The sequence below is a fragment of the Galeopterus variegatus genome, unplaced genomic scaffold (genome assembly GCF_000696425.1).
Source record: "Galeopterus variegatus unplaced genomic scaffold, G_variegatus-3.0.2 Scaffold8132, whole genome shotgun sequence".
NCBI lineage: Eukaryota > Metazoa > Chordata > Mammalia > Dermoptera > Cynocephalidae > Galeopterus > Galeopterus variegatus.
This window is the reverse complement of record NW_007734243.1, coordinates 18,202-35,133: the sequence shown is the minus strand read 5'-3', so window position 1 is coordinate 35,133 and position 16,932 is coordinate 18,202. Positions and strand designations below refer to the sequence as shown.

The window sequence follows — 16,932 nt, the reverse complement described above, 5'->3', positions numbered from 1 at the left end:
TCTGGTAGTGCTTTTCCAGGCTTGTTTTGAAGGGATATGACAAGGTGCACACATTCATGCAAATAAGTGTTTCAGCACAGAGCATCTGGAACATGGCAAGTTCTGCCTAAGACTCATTAATGTCTTTGTTTCATGAACATTGACTGAGCCCCAAGATTGAGTCTCTCGGTGGGGAGAGCAGCAAAAGAGACATGGCTACCACCCTCTGTTTGCTTGTGATCAAGCTGTATTAACATTGGGCTCTGTTTTGCTCTTTGGAGAGGCAGTTAAAGCAAAATGGAAAGAGTCTAGTCATTAAAGTCAGACATACCTGGATGAAAACCGTGGCTCTTCCCCCTGACTATTGGCATGATTTTGAGCAAATCACTTAACTTCCCCAAGCCTCCATTTCCTGCTCTTTTTAATAAGAAGGAAAAGTATTCACCTTTGCCAGGTTATTGAGACAATTATAACCAGTACAAAGTTCCTGCTATATTATATGGCAATATACATATTCAACAATTGGGAGTTATTAAATCAGGGGCAAAAAAAACCTCCCCAACCCTCAACCCCAGAGATGGCAATTCTTACCCAACAAAAGACTTAATCGTGATGGAAGGGAAGGTACGATGATACATTTCTGAGCAGAAGGGGCCTCTGAATCCATTTAAAACACAGTGCTTAGCAGTTGCACTTGTTTTTTTCTGGTTTTTACCATCTGTGGGGAGCCCGCCCATTGCACCATACTACCTCTCCTCTCTTGATTGAGGGCAACCTTTGTTTTTATATAGATGAGTAAAGGCCTTTGAATAGGAGGAGTGTGTGCATATATGCATGCGTGCATGTGCGTGTCTCAGCCTTTTGTTTACAGTGTTGAATGATCTCTCCATTAAAACTTCACTGGATGAATTTGGGTTTCTATCAGGCAATGGGGGTGGGTGGTGGGGAGGGGCTTATGAATTTATGCTGACAGCAGGACTCTTCCTAAGGTCAGGGCATCTACACAAGTCAGGAGAGATCAGGTGGCCTCACTCTATGGTGTGGTGTGAACAGCCCCCTGAACCCTCTCAGTTGGCCAAAGATGGACATAACAGCAAAGTCTAACTCACTTGTGAAGCCTGGTACAGGCCACTTGGAAAAGCATTGCTTAATTTTAATGATTCACAATGATTCTCTACCATATGCCAGGAAATGTACCATAAAAATGTTTTGTGAAAGAATGGGAGCCTTAGTTAATAGTAGAAACCTGCCCTGTTTTGCAATTACATCATTGCCGGCAAGTGGGGGTCACCTGGGCCAGGGTGGGAGACTGTGGTGTATGTGCTTGTGTGAGACAGTGGCAAAGAGAGCAGAAGGGGTAGAAGGAAAGGGACAAAAGAAAAATGAGAGAAATCAAGAAAAACAAACGAAAGGAAAGGGGGATGGAATTCACAGGAAAGGACTGTATTCTTTGTTACAGGCAACTTCACATGCCATATCTTATTTAATCTTCACATTAATCCTAGAAGTAGACAGACTACACTTTCTGTCTCTTATTTGGGGCTGAAGAAATGAAGGTGGATCTGGGGATTTAACTTGGGCCTCTCTGCCTCTAAACTCAAGTTCTTTTCACTACAGAGTATTATAAGAGAAAGAGAGACCTAGAAAAAGACAGAGAGTGAGGAATATGAAGACATGCAGATAAAGACCAAGACAGAGAAGCAGGGACAAAGACAGAAACTGAGGCAGTGACAAAAACCCAAAGATTGGGAAATGAAAAGAGGGACAGAGATGGAGGAAAAGAGGGAGAGCCGTAAAGCAGAAGAGGGACACAGAGGAGAGGGAGGGCAAAGCATGAATGTGAATTTAATTGGGAATGAGATTAGCAAAGTGAAAATCAGCTGGGTTCAGCTGAATGTGCACATTATGCAAAACAGTGTAATATCCCAGATGGAAGGGACTGGAAATGACAATTCTCTAGTTTCCTAGGGAAGCTAGCTGTGCCCCTGACCATCTGTTTGTGACTGAGGCTGAGGTCACTCTGAGGAAGGGACCCCTCTGCAACAGAGTGCACACATCACATGCTATCCATGGGCTCTCCTCATTTCCCCCAAATTCCTGACTAGATAAAAGCAAATGTCCCACCCTTCTCTGACCTCTTGTGGGTCACTGGATGTCCTTGTCTTATGGCATCAATAACATGAGCAGGACACATAGGTGTGGCCTGTTGCACTGAGTGCACTCTGGAAAAGGATTTGTCTTTTTGCTTGAATTGTATAAATGGAATTTGATTTAAAACTCCCAAAGATAGCTGATGCTTGGGGTGGGCAGCGAGGGGGACACATAAAGCACCAGTGAGTCTCTTTTGTGGAGTGAAGAACCTTTTTGCTTTATTTATAGGGTATACTTCACTTTGCTGGTTCAGGCTTTATTCTGGCAGGGATCAACTGTGTGTTCCAACTTTTTAAAATACACTTTTTAAAATATACTCACAGCATCTTCATGAATGGGAGAGGACAGAGCTTATGCTCCTCTGCTTTAGGAAGGATGAAGCTCAGAGAGATGAAATGGCTTGAGTAAGGCCACCTAGAAACTTGCAGAAAAACGGAGCTCCAGGGTCCCATTGTGTTGACAAGCACACAGCTTCATCTCATTTACATCCCTTTAAGCTCCAGTAGAGGTGTGGTAGACGGCCAGGTAGGGTCACCAAGGCGGGTCATGTTGGTGAGACACAGGATTATACTGAACCGTTTCATCTGCATGGTGTAGTTGGGGGGAGCTCTGACTCCATAGTCCAGCAGACCTGTTTTTGAATCCCAGCCCTGTTGCTTTCCTGCTGTATGAACTGAGGTCGAGTCATTTAACCCCTTCAGGCTTGGTTTCCTCATCTAAAATCAGGAAATGTTAGCCCCTGATGCGCAGAGGGGTTGGGTAGATTAAAGGTGAAAAGTGGATCGAGCACATTGTGCTTGACGTGCTCCCCAAGTGCCTCCTAGCCTTTCCCTTTCTCCAAGTTACAGCCAATGGCTCAGAATAAAAGCCATGGTCAGGAAGGAACATTAAGGCAACCAGATCCCTAATACTAATCCTCACAACAGCAGGTGATGCTTGTGGAGCCCATCCTGGAATTGAGCATCCTTCATGTTGTGCAAAGAGAAAGGCTGGTGTGATTAACTTACAAATGAGGACTCTGAGCCTTGGTCAGAGACAGGGAATTGTATAAAGTCACAGAGCTGTTGGCTGACAAATGTAGAGCTCTAATCCCATTCTGACTTTGGTGCCTGTCTTCCCTGCGTTAAACTGCCTCTCTCCACCCATATAACTTGGATTTAGCACTTGGGGATGGCTATTTCTGTAGAGGGGAGGAGGGGGATTCAGGGGGCTGCCTTCCCACACCTGCAGTGCAAAGGCAGGACTCCTCAGGGCCCATGAAGTCTCATGCCTATGAGTGCAGTGTACCCTGCCGATCCAGCAAAGCAAAGGAGCTCCCCATTTCCCATTCTTGCTGTGACCTGCCTTTGCGCCTGTTGTTTCCTCTCTTTGGAAAACTCTGACTTCAGGAGAGGGAGGCATTACAGCCTTGGGGCAGCAGGATGAGCTCTGGATCCAGCCTGGCTGGATTCCAATCCTGGCTTTGTGACCTTTGGCAAGCAAGTTACTTAACCCTTCTGAGCCTCTGTCTCCTCTAAGATGGGATTAGCAATAGAACACACCTCAGAGTTGTTAGGATTGCATGCGTTAATCTAAATAAAGAATTTCCAACACTGCCTGGCAGTTAGTTATCCCTCTATGTGCCCCTGACCTTGGGGCTGAGCTGGAGGTGCCTTCCTCCAGTTCCTACCTCTTTGCAAACACGCCCCCTTCCAGCGCCAATTGCACCTGTCATAGTGAAATATTTTCCTCTGAGTCCCTCCAACTCGAGTGCCAGCCACTTGAAGGCAGGAAATGGGATGGCTCCACCTCCCCTGTGCCAGGTAGAGGAGTTGTGCAGAGAATGGCCACTGGCCTGACGAAGTAAGGTCTACACTGCAGATGAACCCTGTGGGGAGGACGGGAGGAGCTAACATAGCAGGAAGCCCAGGAGGGGAGCTGCCATGAGAGGGGCAAGGGCACCAAGTCAGGGAGGAAACATGGCCCAGGGGCCCAGCCTGTGCCACAGCACGGGTGATGACAGCCATGCAGGCAGCAGTTACAGTAATTACATGGCCACTCCCTGGGTGCTGCCTACACATCTGGCAATGTGGTAACTGTTTTTAATATGTTGTCTACAGTCCTTGTTTCAAATGTTTAGGTTGGGTTGAGATGACCATTTTCCGATGAGGAAACTGAGGCCCAGAGGTGTAGCAATTGATCCAGCTACCATCAGTGAGTAGCAGATTGAGGATTCAGCCTCAGGTCGCCTTGGTTGCCAAGCCGATACCCCTAGCCCTCACCAGGCTGTGTCCCTTGGCTCCCCACCCTTTCCAGGCCCCTCTGGAAGCTTGGAGGATGCAGGGCTTTGGGGTGGATGGGGTGGGAGAGGGGAGGGCAGCCTCTCACCCAGTAAGTCCAGCTCTATGCATCTGTGTTAGGCACCCCATGTTCATCAGCCAGCGCCTGGAAATGTCTGCTCTGTATCTGTTCCAGTCTGTGGATGAGATTTCTTCACCCTCCCCACCTCCCACTCTTCCCACATCCTTTTCTTCCAGACACTAATGTATACATAATGCGTGAGTGGTGCATTCAGAGGTGGGAAGGCTAAAAAGAAAGAGAGGGAGGCAGTGGAGAGGGTTTGTTCCAGCTGAGACTCTCATGTGGCCTGGTCAGCAGCCCCTTGGAAGCCCTAGTCACCTCGCCAGGCTGCCCACATGTGCTGAGCCCACACCAATTAGTCCCCATGTAGCCTTGATTAAGGACTGTAATCTCCATCAGACCCAATCACCAGCCTGTGACTCTGGAACCTTTCGGCCTCTGATTATTTTTTTCCTGGTGCTCCCAGAGGCATGCTGATGAATGGCAATGAGGGGCTGCAACTAAAATGCAGGCGTCTGAGGCTGTCCCCAGTGCTGTGGGAAGAACGAGGCTGGGATATCTCCCACCAGCAGTGGAAGGAAGGAAGGAACCTCAGAGACACCCCCACAAGGTTGCTCAGATGTCAACCAACTTCCTCTCTGTGCAGATAGAGAAACTGAGTCCCAGGGAGAGAGGCACCTGTTTCAAGTCACACATTTGGCTGAGTAGGCTTATAAAGACTCTTCCTCACTTCATGAAGCTCCAAATTACATCCTCTTGTAATTTTGCTCCTATCATATTTCTCTGCCTTCCATGCCTCAGTTTTTCAAACTTTCAAACTTCTGACACTTAACTGGCTCCCCCAATCACCAGAGATATGCTGAGCATGTTGGAGGAAGAATCAAGGACTGGACTTGAACAGGGTTTGGAGGGGTGTTGGGGGATCTCTGAGTAGTACCAATTCATTTTACAGATGAGAAGACTGAGGCCTAGAAAGTTAGAGTGATTTGCCCAAGGTGGCAGAGGAGTCAGGGTTGTAAAATGTATTCTTGGTTGACACTGCTTATACTCAAAACTGTCCAAATTATTTCATTCTTTTACTAAATAATCATTTTGCCACTTAATTTCCCCTTGCCTCCTATCCTCTCTCCACCTCAGGTCTTCCCTCCATGGGCCTCATCCTTTCCAATGCTCAAGAAATTGGATCAGGGCAGACCTGCTGCAAGAAGCTTCCCAGGGTTTGCAAGTGGGTCTCAAATGATACTGTTCTTATTAGCAGACCTAGGGGAAGTTAGAGCAGGAAAGGTACAGGGAGGGAGAGTCATTGATAAGGTTGGAAAGATTGGCTGGCGCCAATCATGAAGGGCTTTGAATGCTAGCCCAGGATATACGAACTCTACCCTGAAAGCTACTGGAAGCCACTGAGAATTTCGGGGCAGGCCATCAGTGCAGCTGTTCTTTGGTCAACAGTCAGATCTGATGGGGGGAACTGAAAATAGGGTCATTAGTATCATAACTCTTGCAGCAACACACAGGGACAATGTTGAGGGCCTCAACCAGGGCAGTGGCACTGAAGAGAAATGAGAAGGAATGAGTCTGAGTAACACTGAAGAGGTAGAATCAGTGGGATTCAGATATCATTTGGATGCTGAGGTAAAAATAGAGCCCAGGTAGAGATTTTTCTAGTTTCCAGTTTGGAAAGAAAGTGGAACCATTATTCATAGAGATGGGGACGTAAGGTCTGGGATACATCAGAAGCTTTTGCCACAAAAATGCTGCATAACAATCATGACATTATATTCCAAAGAAATACAAGCTTTTTCTTCTCCTTTGTCATACATCTGGGTGGACTTATCTAGCCAGGATGCAGCTGCACTTGGCTCTAAGCTCAGGCTGAGTCCAGATCTGTTCCACATGTCTCTCATCTTCAGATCAGCCACTACCTTCTCATGGTGAGAGGTAGGAATGAAGAGAGAAAGCCCAAACACAAAGGCACATTTCAGGCCCTGGTTCACATCATGTGCACCACCATCTCATCTGCCAAAGCCAGTCATAGGCCAAGCCTGCAATCAACGGTGGGGAAGAGAGCTCACTCTTCCCACTATCAGCCATGGCAAAGACGTGCTTCCTCCTGGCACTAGTCATGGGTATGAAATGCAATAACATAGGTCACGTGTCTTCTACCACTCCTAACACAAAGTAAGGCCTCAGTAATGTTATGCCCAGTTTATGTCTCCCCAGTCACTTGCCTGGCCCTGAGCTGGCACCAGGGACACAGAGGTGAAGACACCCAAGATGGACCATGCAGAGTCAGAAGAGGGAAGGATGCCACACTTGCTTCTCTGAGAGCCTAGAGGGATGTCTTTCCAAGCCACAGCGACAAGAAGAGTAAATAGGAAAGTGAACAGCAGGCAGCACCCCTGGCCCGTGATGATAAGTGATGACTGAGTTGGAAGTGAGTGAGAATGGAATCATAAGAGGTTGACAGGGTAGGAGAAGGGGAGCCAAACATCCAGGTGGGCTTGGGAAGAAGGCTTTTCACTTTCATGGGCAGGCATGAGCACCTCTGAGCTGTGGGCACAGCTGAGGCAGTAGCCTCTGGCCTATGCCTGGGCTGTGCCTGTGCCTCCTTGAGCAGAAGGAGCCACAGACAAAGACAGCAGATGTTAGCAGTCTGGAAACACAGGGACCAGTCTTGGGGATGATCTCATTTAAGCTGCCCAAAATTTACAGGTAAAGAATCCACAGTCCGTTTGGCTTTGCAAAGAGCATACCTTGGATTTTCTCAAAATCTCAACCATTCTTCATCCTAAGAACCTATTCTTTCCACTAAATCAAGATAATGAATTGGCCCTTCTCACCCAGGAATAACATGAAGAAGAACTCAAACAACTAGTATATTTTTAGGAAGAAAAAATGTGCCAAAGACTGTGCTGAGAACTTTTCAAACACATCACTTGATCCTTCCAGCACATATATGACATCAGCCTCATTACAGATAAGAAAACAGGCTCAGGGAGAGGGGAAGCACCTTGAGCAAGTTTTCGAAAAAATGTGCCAAAGACTGTGCTGAGAACTTTTCAAACACATCACTTGATCCTTCCAGCAGATATATGACATCAGCCTCATTACAGATAAGAAAACAGGCTCAGGGAGAGGGGAAGCACCTTGAGCAAGTTTTCACAAATGCCGAGTGGCAGGTTTAGGATTTGAATGCAGAACAACGTGATTCCACAGCCCTCACTCTGAAACATTTAGCCAGCTCCGTGGCCTTCACAGGAAGGCATTACCCACTTTGGAATGGCTTGGAAGAGCACCACACAAGATAGACTCAGATTGGTCACGATCGAGGGGTTCTGCGATTTTTACCCAAAAGTTGGCAGAATAAGAATGCATGTTACATAAATGAGAACTCAACACCTGGGACTTAAGAGACATAAAGAGTAAATGTTTTAAAACCAACACAACTCATCTATAGCTGATAATATGTAGTTCTAGTTACTAGCAGGATGGAAATTCACTTAATTGAATTCCCTTATGGGAACCACTTTGATGAAGAGATTAAACTCTTTTTTTTCTAGATCTGCATTATTAACCACATATCAGTGTATGCTTTTAATGTGCTTAAGGATATTTCAAATCCATTTTACTTTTTTAAAAAGTAATACCTATTGTAATATATTCTCATTATAGGAAACTCAGAAATGTCAGAGGAGTACAAAAGAAAAAAAAAATTCCTAGAAAAGGCTTCAGGGTGCATTGAAGGATTGATACCACCAGTGCAGCAGAAAAGACACTGAAGTGGTGGCCAGGAGCCCTGGGTTCTAACCCTGGCTGACCCAGAAGCTAGTCCAGTGATGTGGCCAAATCCCTTCATTCTCGGAGCTGGAGGTTCCCTGTCTGAAAAATAAATCTGGGAATATTCGAACCACATATCTTAAAGGGCCTTTTCTGCTCTGATATGAAATAGAATTCTATTTCAGACATTTCATCAGCACTTGAGTTTACACTCTCTGTTTCCTTGGCAAATACCTGTCATGGACGTAAGAAAGTGTCTTTCAGTCCTCAACGAGTCATCATTATTCTAAATGAACTCAGCCTGAAGTCATGACAATATTCTAATTATACTTATGTATTTACTAATTCATTTATTCATTCACTCATTCATTCAACAAATGAGTCACCTACCCTTTATCAGGCACTATACAAGAACTAACTACTGGAATACAGAGATGATTAAAAAACAGTTTCTGCAATCAAGAAACTCCCAGTATAGTGGAGAAAACAGGCAAGTAAATATAAAAATTTTGTATCCCATTGTCATGGGCATTACTATTGTGAATTATATTTCTTTGTTCATTCAACATTTATTTACTGAATGCCTGCTATGTGCCAGGCGGTGTGGTAAGTGCTGAGATGCAGCAGTGATCAAGATAAGTGAGGTGTAAGACCTTCCTTTCAGGAGCTTGTACTACAGTGACAGGATAAGGGAGCATGGGCATTCACCGTCAACATGTGGAAACAGCGCTTACATATGTCCCTGGAGGGCTGTTCTTTGATGTTGTGGCTGTCCTGAGCATGCAGGGTTGAAGAAAGGACTCACTCAGGGAAGGGGTTAATAACCCTCAGCTCTGGCTGTCAGAGGCTTTGCAACTTGCAAGAATGAAATGCTTGACTGCAAATAGTGGAAAGCTGGCTGAGCAAGCAAAATAGGAAACTAAGAGTCAATAAAGCCAATAGCAATGGCATTGATGGAGATCTTGCCAGAGGCACCCAGCCTACTTCTAAGAGTGATCACAGCTGAGGCTAAAACAAATGGTGTCCAGAGTGCAGAGGTTAGGGTTTCAGAAAGACAGCGCAAACAGCTGACTCTTGTGGGTGCTCAGAACTGATGAATGTCTACTCCAGCCTTCCATTTTGCAGATGGGGAAAGTAAGGCCCAGAGAGACTTGTGTCTCTGGAATTAATATGTGAGCATATACCAGAACCCAGGGGTTGTGTTGGAATAAAAGAGAAAGTGGAGAAAACTAATTTACTGAACATCAACTCATTTTGTACCTGGGCCATTAGCTTTACTATTCACTAATTCAATTTATTCTACATCAGCTCTGTGAGAGAGACATAACTATCATTCCCATTCTTCGGATGAGAAAACTGAGACCCAAAATGGTGAAGCAGCTCACCTAAGACCACATGACTAGTAAGAGAGAACGTAAGTGTGGGACCCAGGTCTGCCGACCTCCAGTGCTCGTGGCTTTTCCCTCTGCCTGCTTCCTAATCTGAGGCAGCATTATAGGGGCCCCCAGGGTGAATGCCTCTCATCTGAAAAATACATATTTGTTGTGTAATGAGTATCAGTAATTAATGATCCATTCTGAGTCAGGAAAAACGTGCCTAGTAAGCACACAGGAGGAGAGAGAAAAATACAGCAGCACCCTTTGAGTGCAAATTTTCATTCTCATCGATACTCCCCAAAAAGAGGGAGGGGGGAAAACTGAACTGTGTCCTTTCCTGCAGAGTCGCTGATAGGAGAGATAGGAACCTCGGCCTTTGCCCTCCCATAAAGAAGAAAGATCCCCCTTGTCCCTTACCGCCTTGCCCACCCCAGCCTGACTTCCTGCCCCTTTGCCAGAAGTAACCATTTTACCTCTCCCATTATGAATCATGAGGTCTGTGGCTTGTGGCAGATCATAAATCAGTCTTGAGAGTCTCGAGGACAAATCCTAGGACTTTTAATCTTTAATATTAGATGTGTTTAAAGCGGTGAATATTTCATGAAGGGACTGTTGCATTTTAACGCATCATTAGTGACTCGCATCATTCCCCCCTTTGGTAAATTATTCCCACCCAAATTCAAGGCTCTCAGCCTGTTCCTCCATTTCCCTTACCTCTGGCAACCATCAGTCCATTAGGTTGCACATACTTACTTTACAGCACTTCAACTCGGTGGAAGACCCCGGGCATGATGTTGGAGGGGAGAGTTACGTTTCTGCCTGTGAGCAGCCCCCTCCTTATTCACCAGGTATATGCAGAGAAGAGGAAAGGTAGCTCTCTCCCTTCTGTCTCTATTTCTGTCTTGCAATAACCTTACTCTGAATATTTTCAATACCATCTCTGACCCATTCTTCACTCCACATTCTGTCTTACAATCATTTCAGTTTAACCAATGTTTATGGAGTCCAGGCTATTTGCCAAATATGAGGGTCCTTCAAAAAGTTTGTGGAAATGTAGAATTAAAAGATAATACTAATCTTTCCATGAACTTTTGAAGACCTCCTGTCCTTACTAGGTGTGGCAGGTACAAACATTAAACAGCGGTGCAGTGTATAAAACAAGTTAGAGTGTTTTATCAAAATACTCAAACTGCTTCATAGAAGGTCAAATGTATAGCATTTATAATTCATCAGTGAAAATGATAAGGGTATTTGATGAATACAAACATTTTGAAATCAAGAATTATGAGTGAAAGTTGTGGAATCTGTGTTAGCCTATATTCTGTTTACTGCTATGTTTTGTTTTGGTTGCACAAGGTTGAGAAAATCCTGATTTACAAGATATGTAGTTGCAAATAGCATGGACTTGTTAGCACTTTGACTCAGTCTCAGTGTTCTTTTCCATGAAACAAAGATGATAGTAGGCTATTTTTTTTCTGAGGTTGCATAAAATAAGTTTGCCTGGCAACCTAAGTCAATGTTATCAGGCTCTCCAGTATCCTAATTCTGGCATGTGACATCTGAGTGTTTATCCTTTTTTTTTTCTTTCTTTTTTTAAATTGAAAATGACACTTTTTAAAGAAAATTAAAATCTAAAATTTGCATAGTCCCTAAATCTCCACCATTGAACAATACATTTCCATGAACATAATTTGAAAACTCTTGAGTCAGGTCAATCAGAATCACTGTAGGATGGAAGGATTGCAGGTTCATCTGTGTGTTTGAGTGTGTGATCACCAGAAGTTAAGAAAGAAGGCAACCCAACAGCAATAGCCTGGAACTTTTGCAAAGTCACAACACACAGTTAATTATTCATTCAACTCACCTGGGTGAACACCTATTCTGTTCTAGGCAGTAGGCTGAGCCAAGGAAGTTCCTACCAGCATTTCTCAACATGTGTTCCACAGGATGCTAATCCTGTGAGTTCGTCCACCAGCAAGCCTCCCAAGGTTAAACAAGTTTGGGGAAAATTGTATACATATCACCCTCATGGAAAATCATACTATACTGGGTCTAAGGAATAGTATAGCATTTCCCAAACTTATTTTTTTATAGAATCTCTTTTTGTTAAAGCATCTGTGAACATCCCACAAATACATATTAGAAAAAACACAGTAACTCATTGAATCAAAAATTTTCCCCTATCTTAAGAACTGTACAGTAGAGCAGAAATGTTAATGGCAAGGAGTTAGGACAAAGCACTTCCAAAAACCCTTGTAGGGTTTTGAACTTTGAAGATATACTAGGAAATGAGACGTGTGCTGGCCAACTGAAATGAACTTGACCAATGGGAGAATATACTTAAGGCAGTGTGGAATGCTAGCAAGCATTTATGCAACCAGGCATAAGACATGGCCAGAAAAAAAAAATGATGGATGCATGCATGCATGCATGAAGGGATGGATGAATCCATGGATGGAGTTTGGATGCATAGATGGATGGATGCATGGGTGCATGGGTGGGTGATAGAAGGGAAAGGAATGAAAGGGGAGGGGAGGAAAGGGGAGAAGAGAAAAGACAGGAGAGGAGACAGCAGGGAGAGAAGGAAAGGAGAGAAAAACTAATTTAAAAATCAAAAAACAGCAAAAACATAACCAAATAGAACCAGGAGATTATAGGCAAAAATTATTTTTCCAAAAGGGGAAAACAAAGATTTCTTGGAGGAGGTAGCATTTGATTTGGGGTTTAAGGAAGGTCAAGATTTGTTCATTCAGGTGGAGAGAATTCGATTTTCTGATTGCACTTTTAGAGTAAGTACACTTTATTATAATTTAGGTTTTTGAAAATAGGACCTCCATTTGTGGCTGCCTGGCCACTTCCTGTTTTCCTGTTTTAAGTTGTGAGCTCCTCTGGTGTCTGGGTTGCACCTTTGATCTCTGTATCTCCAGTGATGAGCTGATTGCTTAGCAGAATGTGGCCAGGACTTATTGAATGAAGAAATGAGTGAATGAACAAATGAATGAACAAATGAACAAACTCTTTATTAACCACAGTGGTTAATGGATCGGAACAGCCCCTCTTCATGAGCTTTTTCTAGAACGAGGCAGTTCATTTTATTTCCTCGGAAAACAAGGAAACCAGAAAGAAGCTGATTTGGGGAGACCCTGTTTCACAGGATTATTTTCTCTTTTTGCTTATAGGAGAGTGCAGCTGTCATGAAGGCTATGCTCCTGACCCTGTTCACAGACATCTGTGTGTGCGCAGTGACTGGGGACAGAGTGAAGGGTGAGTGATAGAGGACATCAGGGCTGGGACAGTGTAGAACCTATTTCCACCTCCTCTATTTCGTTACCAGAGACCCAAACAATCTCCGCAAAGAGGAGTTTCTCTTCAACCATTGTGTTCCTGCAAAACCCAGTGGGAAATGAATCCTACTTTCCCACCAAATCATATTTTAATATTAAAGGTACATGACTGATAAATCTTCTGCAGAACAAAAGCTAATGTTTAAGTCACCCGCCCAAACAGGAAGTAGTCAGTGGACACTATTTTAAGTGGACTGACAAAGAACGAGAGTTGGGTTTTGTACATAAACTTCTAAATGGACAAGTGAACTTTATAAAAATGCTAAGTCTTTCCATAAAATGGAGATATTCTTTTATATTGTAAATAGTCCTGTCCAATAATTATTTCTGCAGAATTTGGATATAAAGCTACTCTTGAGCTGCGTCCACATATGAATTCCACCTGCTTCCGACTAATACCATCTCCCCTCCCCTTTTTTTCCCCTTTCTCTTCTCTTCCCATAGACCTTGGCCTTACACAACTCTCGAGAGGGGCTATGATTTGGTGACAGGGGAGCAAGCCCCTGAAAAGATTCTCAGGTGAGTTGACAGTCCTTTTGGGCATGATTCTGGGGAGTAGAGAAAGGTCGACAGGAAGGTGCGGCCATGCATCCTCAGTCTATGCAGCTTGTGCCCCTCTGCGCTGCACTGAGTACAACAGAACTCTCATGGGCACTAACGTGCCATCATGGCCCAAGTTGCTATGGGAACCTCATTGCCATTTGTCCAGCATCTAGACGTATAGAATCAAATATCTGAACTGGAGGAGACATTACCGATGATCTAGTCCTGTGGTTTAAAAGTATTCTGTAGCCGTAGATCCTCTTCCCACCACCTCTATGAAATCTTGTGTAAAACAGCAATACTTAAGCAGATAAAGACATACAGAAAATTAAGTGGCAAAACTGGGAATCAATTCTTGGTTCGAATTGACTCAGAGTCCGTGCTCTTAACCTTTGTACTGGACTGCCCCTGCTGACTTAGTAGTCATTTGTGGAACTCCTCTGCTGGATATCAAAACTGCTAGAAAAGCAGAGCTGAACTTGTCCCTGTCCTCACAGAGTCTACTGTTTACTCTGGAAAAGAAAACAAGCAATACAAATCAATGTGTGGACTAAATGAGTATCAGATTTAAGAAATGATCGTCCAAGTCTGGGCAAAGTTGGCCCACAATGTGCCTTGGGGAATGCAGGGGACTCAGTTGGGTGGAGAAATGAGAAAATGTCTTATAGAAGGGATAGAGAGTGGGGCCCCTTTTTTCTGTTTACTCTCTGCTTCCCAGGGAGTTCCACAATGGAAACTCTTACATTACAGGTCTACTTTCAGCTTGGGCCAAGGCCTCTGGCTTCCTGTCAGCAAAAGCTTCGTGGTTCCGCCTGTGGAGCTGTCCATCAACCCCCTGGCCAGCTGCAAGACCGATGTGCTTGTCACGGAAGACCCTGCAGATGTCAGGTAGGGAAGTCGGCTCCAGTACCCTGTTCCAAAGACTTCTTGAAGCCTTTCTGCTTCAGGATCCCAGGAACTCCTGTAAGGAGTGCTCTCCTATTGATGTTGGTAATTGCCCAAGTGATGTAAATAACACTGCCAAATATGCCATGCTTCCAAATTCCTAAAACTGTCCTCTATCTCTGTGCCTCAATGCATTACATCTCAACAGCATTGCTCTCCTTTTGGGTTTATATAAAATATTAGAGGCTAACACATTATCTGGCTCATTATGGGATCATTATCTTATCTTATAAAAGGTCATTACTTAACCATGTATGGGAGACTCATGAAGGCAAAAGGTTCGAGAATGAAATGCTTTCTATTGTGACTCTGGTACCAGGGATGGACTTTGGGCTAATTCATGATTTCTAAATGTCCAGGTCAGATCTTTTATTTCTTTACTCACTGAAGGTTAAAGACTACATTTCTCCTAACATGTCTTGTACCTTGTAGCTAATTTCCTTATAGACTTACTCTACTGTGTTTAATTAGTTGCTTGCATATCATTCTGACCCATTATGTGGTGCATTTCTCAAGGTGAAGGAAAATAACTTATTTAGCCTTTTAATCCCTAATTCCTAGCACATATTGGACATCTACTGAATGTTTATTGATTTAATTAAGTAAGTGGTCCTAGATGTGCTCCTAGCACTATTCTGGAGTTTTCTAGTGGACGGTATTTTTTTTTTCTCCCATTTTGATCAGGGAAAGTATTCTAGAAATTTTGATGTCACCAAAAAAATTGACTAGTTTTACTTCTAAACTAGATTGCACACAGCTTATTTGCTTATGAACTAGGGTTAAAACATGTCTCCCCTAAATAGCAGTGACTCTTATTCTACCACTCCATCACTGCCTTTGGGACATTCTGAATCAAGATGTTCTCAGTATGCACATGGCATCTTGATAGAAAGCTCCTAGAACCCAACTCTCCACTTTGCAGTGCATTTACCCTCCCCTTGTCAACTTTCACTTGGAGGGACGAAGCATGTGAGCATGCTTTTTCAAGCTATTATCATTTTCCAAAAGAGGTTGTTTTGAAAAAGATAGGTTAATAATAGGATAGCACTTAGGAAATTAAGCATTAATTACTAGGAAGTAAGGAACTAAGATGGTTTCACACACACACACACACATGTTGATTTATGGAAGATACCATTGTTTCCGTTATTTTTTTATTTTTATTTTTTTTGTCTTTTTTCGTGTCCGGCAACGGATCGCAACCCTCAGTGTCGCGCCCACACTGGACCGGGACCGGCAATGGGATCGCAAACCTCGGTGTCGCGCCCGCACCTCACTCAGCCAGTGAGCGGGAACTGGTCTGTATGTGGGATCCGAACCCTCGGCGGGAGCGCCGCCGCACTCCCAAGAGGTGCACTATAGCAGTGCGCCACTGGGCCAGCCCTGTTTCCGTTATTGATAGAATTAAAGTAGGTGAGATTTTAGTAAAGCATGTGTTAAGGTTTCTCTGCATTACATATTTTAAAGATGGAGCAAGGACCATCGGGTTGAAGGACGATTCTCAAAGAGACCCAATTACCTTGTCAGAAATCAGCTGAAAGATGGTCTCCACTAGCTTATCTCAGAGATCTGTCCTGTTGACAATGCATTCAGGATTTCCACAAAGATACAGAAGATACAGCTGTCAGACTGGCTGATGGTAACAGTCACTCTGGAGTTGGTTAGTACTGGGTTAGAATCCCATCTCTACCATGTGTGAACTATTCAATCCCAGCCAAGTTTAATTCTCTAAGTTTCCATTTCTTTGTCTGCAAAATGGGGATAATAACATGCCTTCCTCACAGAGTGTAATGAAAATAACAGCTCATATCAATCTATCAAGTTCCTACGTGACAAATAGACTACCAATATTGTCTTATTACCTCCTTACATCAGCCCCGTGAGGTGATGCTATTATTATTTTCATTTTATGTATCAAAAAATAAATTTAAAAAACTGAGGCCTAAAGGTGATGCCTTTACTAGTAAGTGATGAAACCAAGTTTCAACCCTGATCTGCAATGGTGGATAAAAGATTGTAATCATTACCATTTGAAAGAATCTGCACTGCGCAGATTGAGTCTTCTAAGCTGCCCTAATAAACCTTGTCTGACGTGACTTGACATTGCACAAGCAAGCATATCCTGGGCATTTAAAGAATTAATAAGTTCCAGTCAGTTGATACATTAGAAATTAATAAATAACAGATCATAATTATAGATAGTCAATCATACTGCTGTGGAATCACAACAGAGAGATCAGAGGAAAGATTGTGTGGAAAAACAGTCAGAGGGACATAGAAGGTAAGCATTACAGTAGGATTGGAACGGAAAATTTGAAGGTGCATTGCAAGTTGATTCTTTGATTGTTAGTCTTTGATAAATTCTTGAGGAAGAATGGGACCTCATGCTAAATGAGGCAGAAGAACTTTGTAGTCAAATATACAGACTATGTGACCCACTGAGGCAGCTAAGTTTAAAACAACTAATAATAACTAAT

General features: G+C 43.6%; 1 protein-coding gene across 1 annotated transcript in view; it reads left to right on the top strand.

Moving 5' to 3' along the window:
- LOC103608195 (astrotactin-2-like) overlaps nt 1-14,402 on the top strand; it is a 66,173-nt gene extending 51,771 nt beyond the window's left edge. Inside the window, exons 4-6 of the mRNA XM_008592638.1 lie at nt 12,803-12,887; nt 13,412-13,486; nt 14,261-14,402. Of these exons, the coding sequence (XP_008590860.1) occupies nt 12,803-12,887; nt 13,412-13,486; nt 14,261-14,402 (302 nt within the window). The remainder of the gene's footprint in view (nt 1-12,802; nt 12,888-13,411; nt 13,487-14,260) is intronic.
- The last annotated feature ends 2,530 nt before the right edge of the window (nt 14,403-16,932 follow it).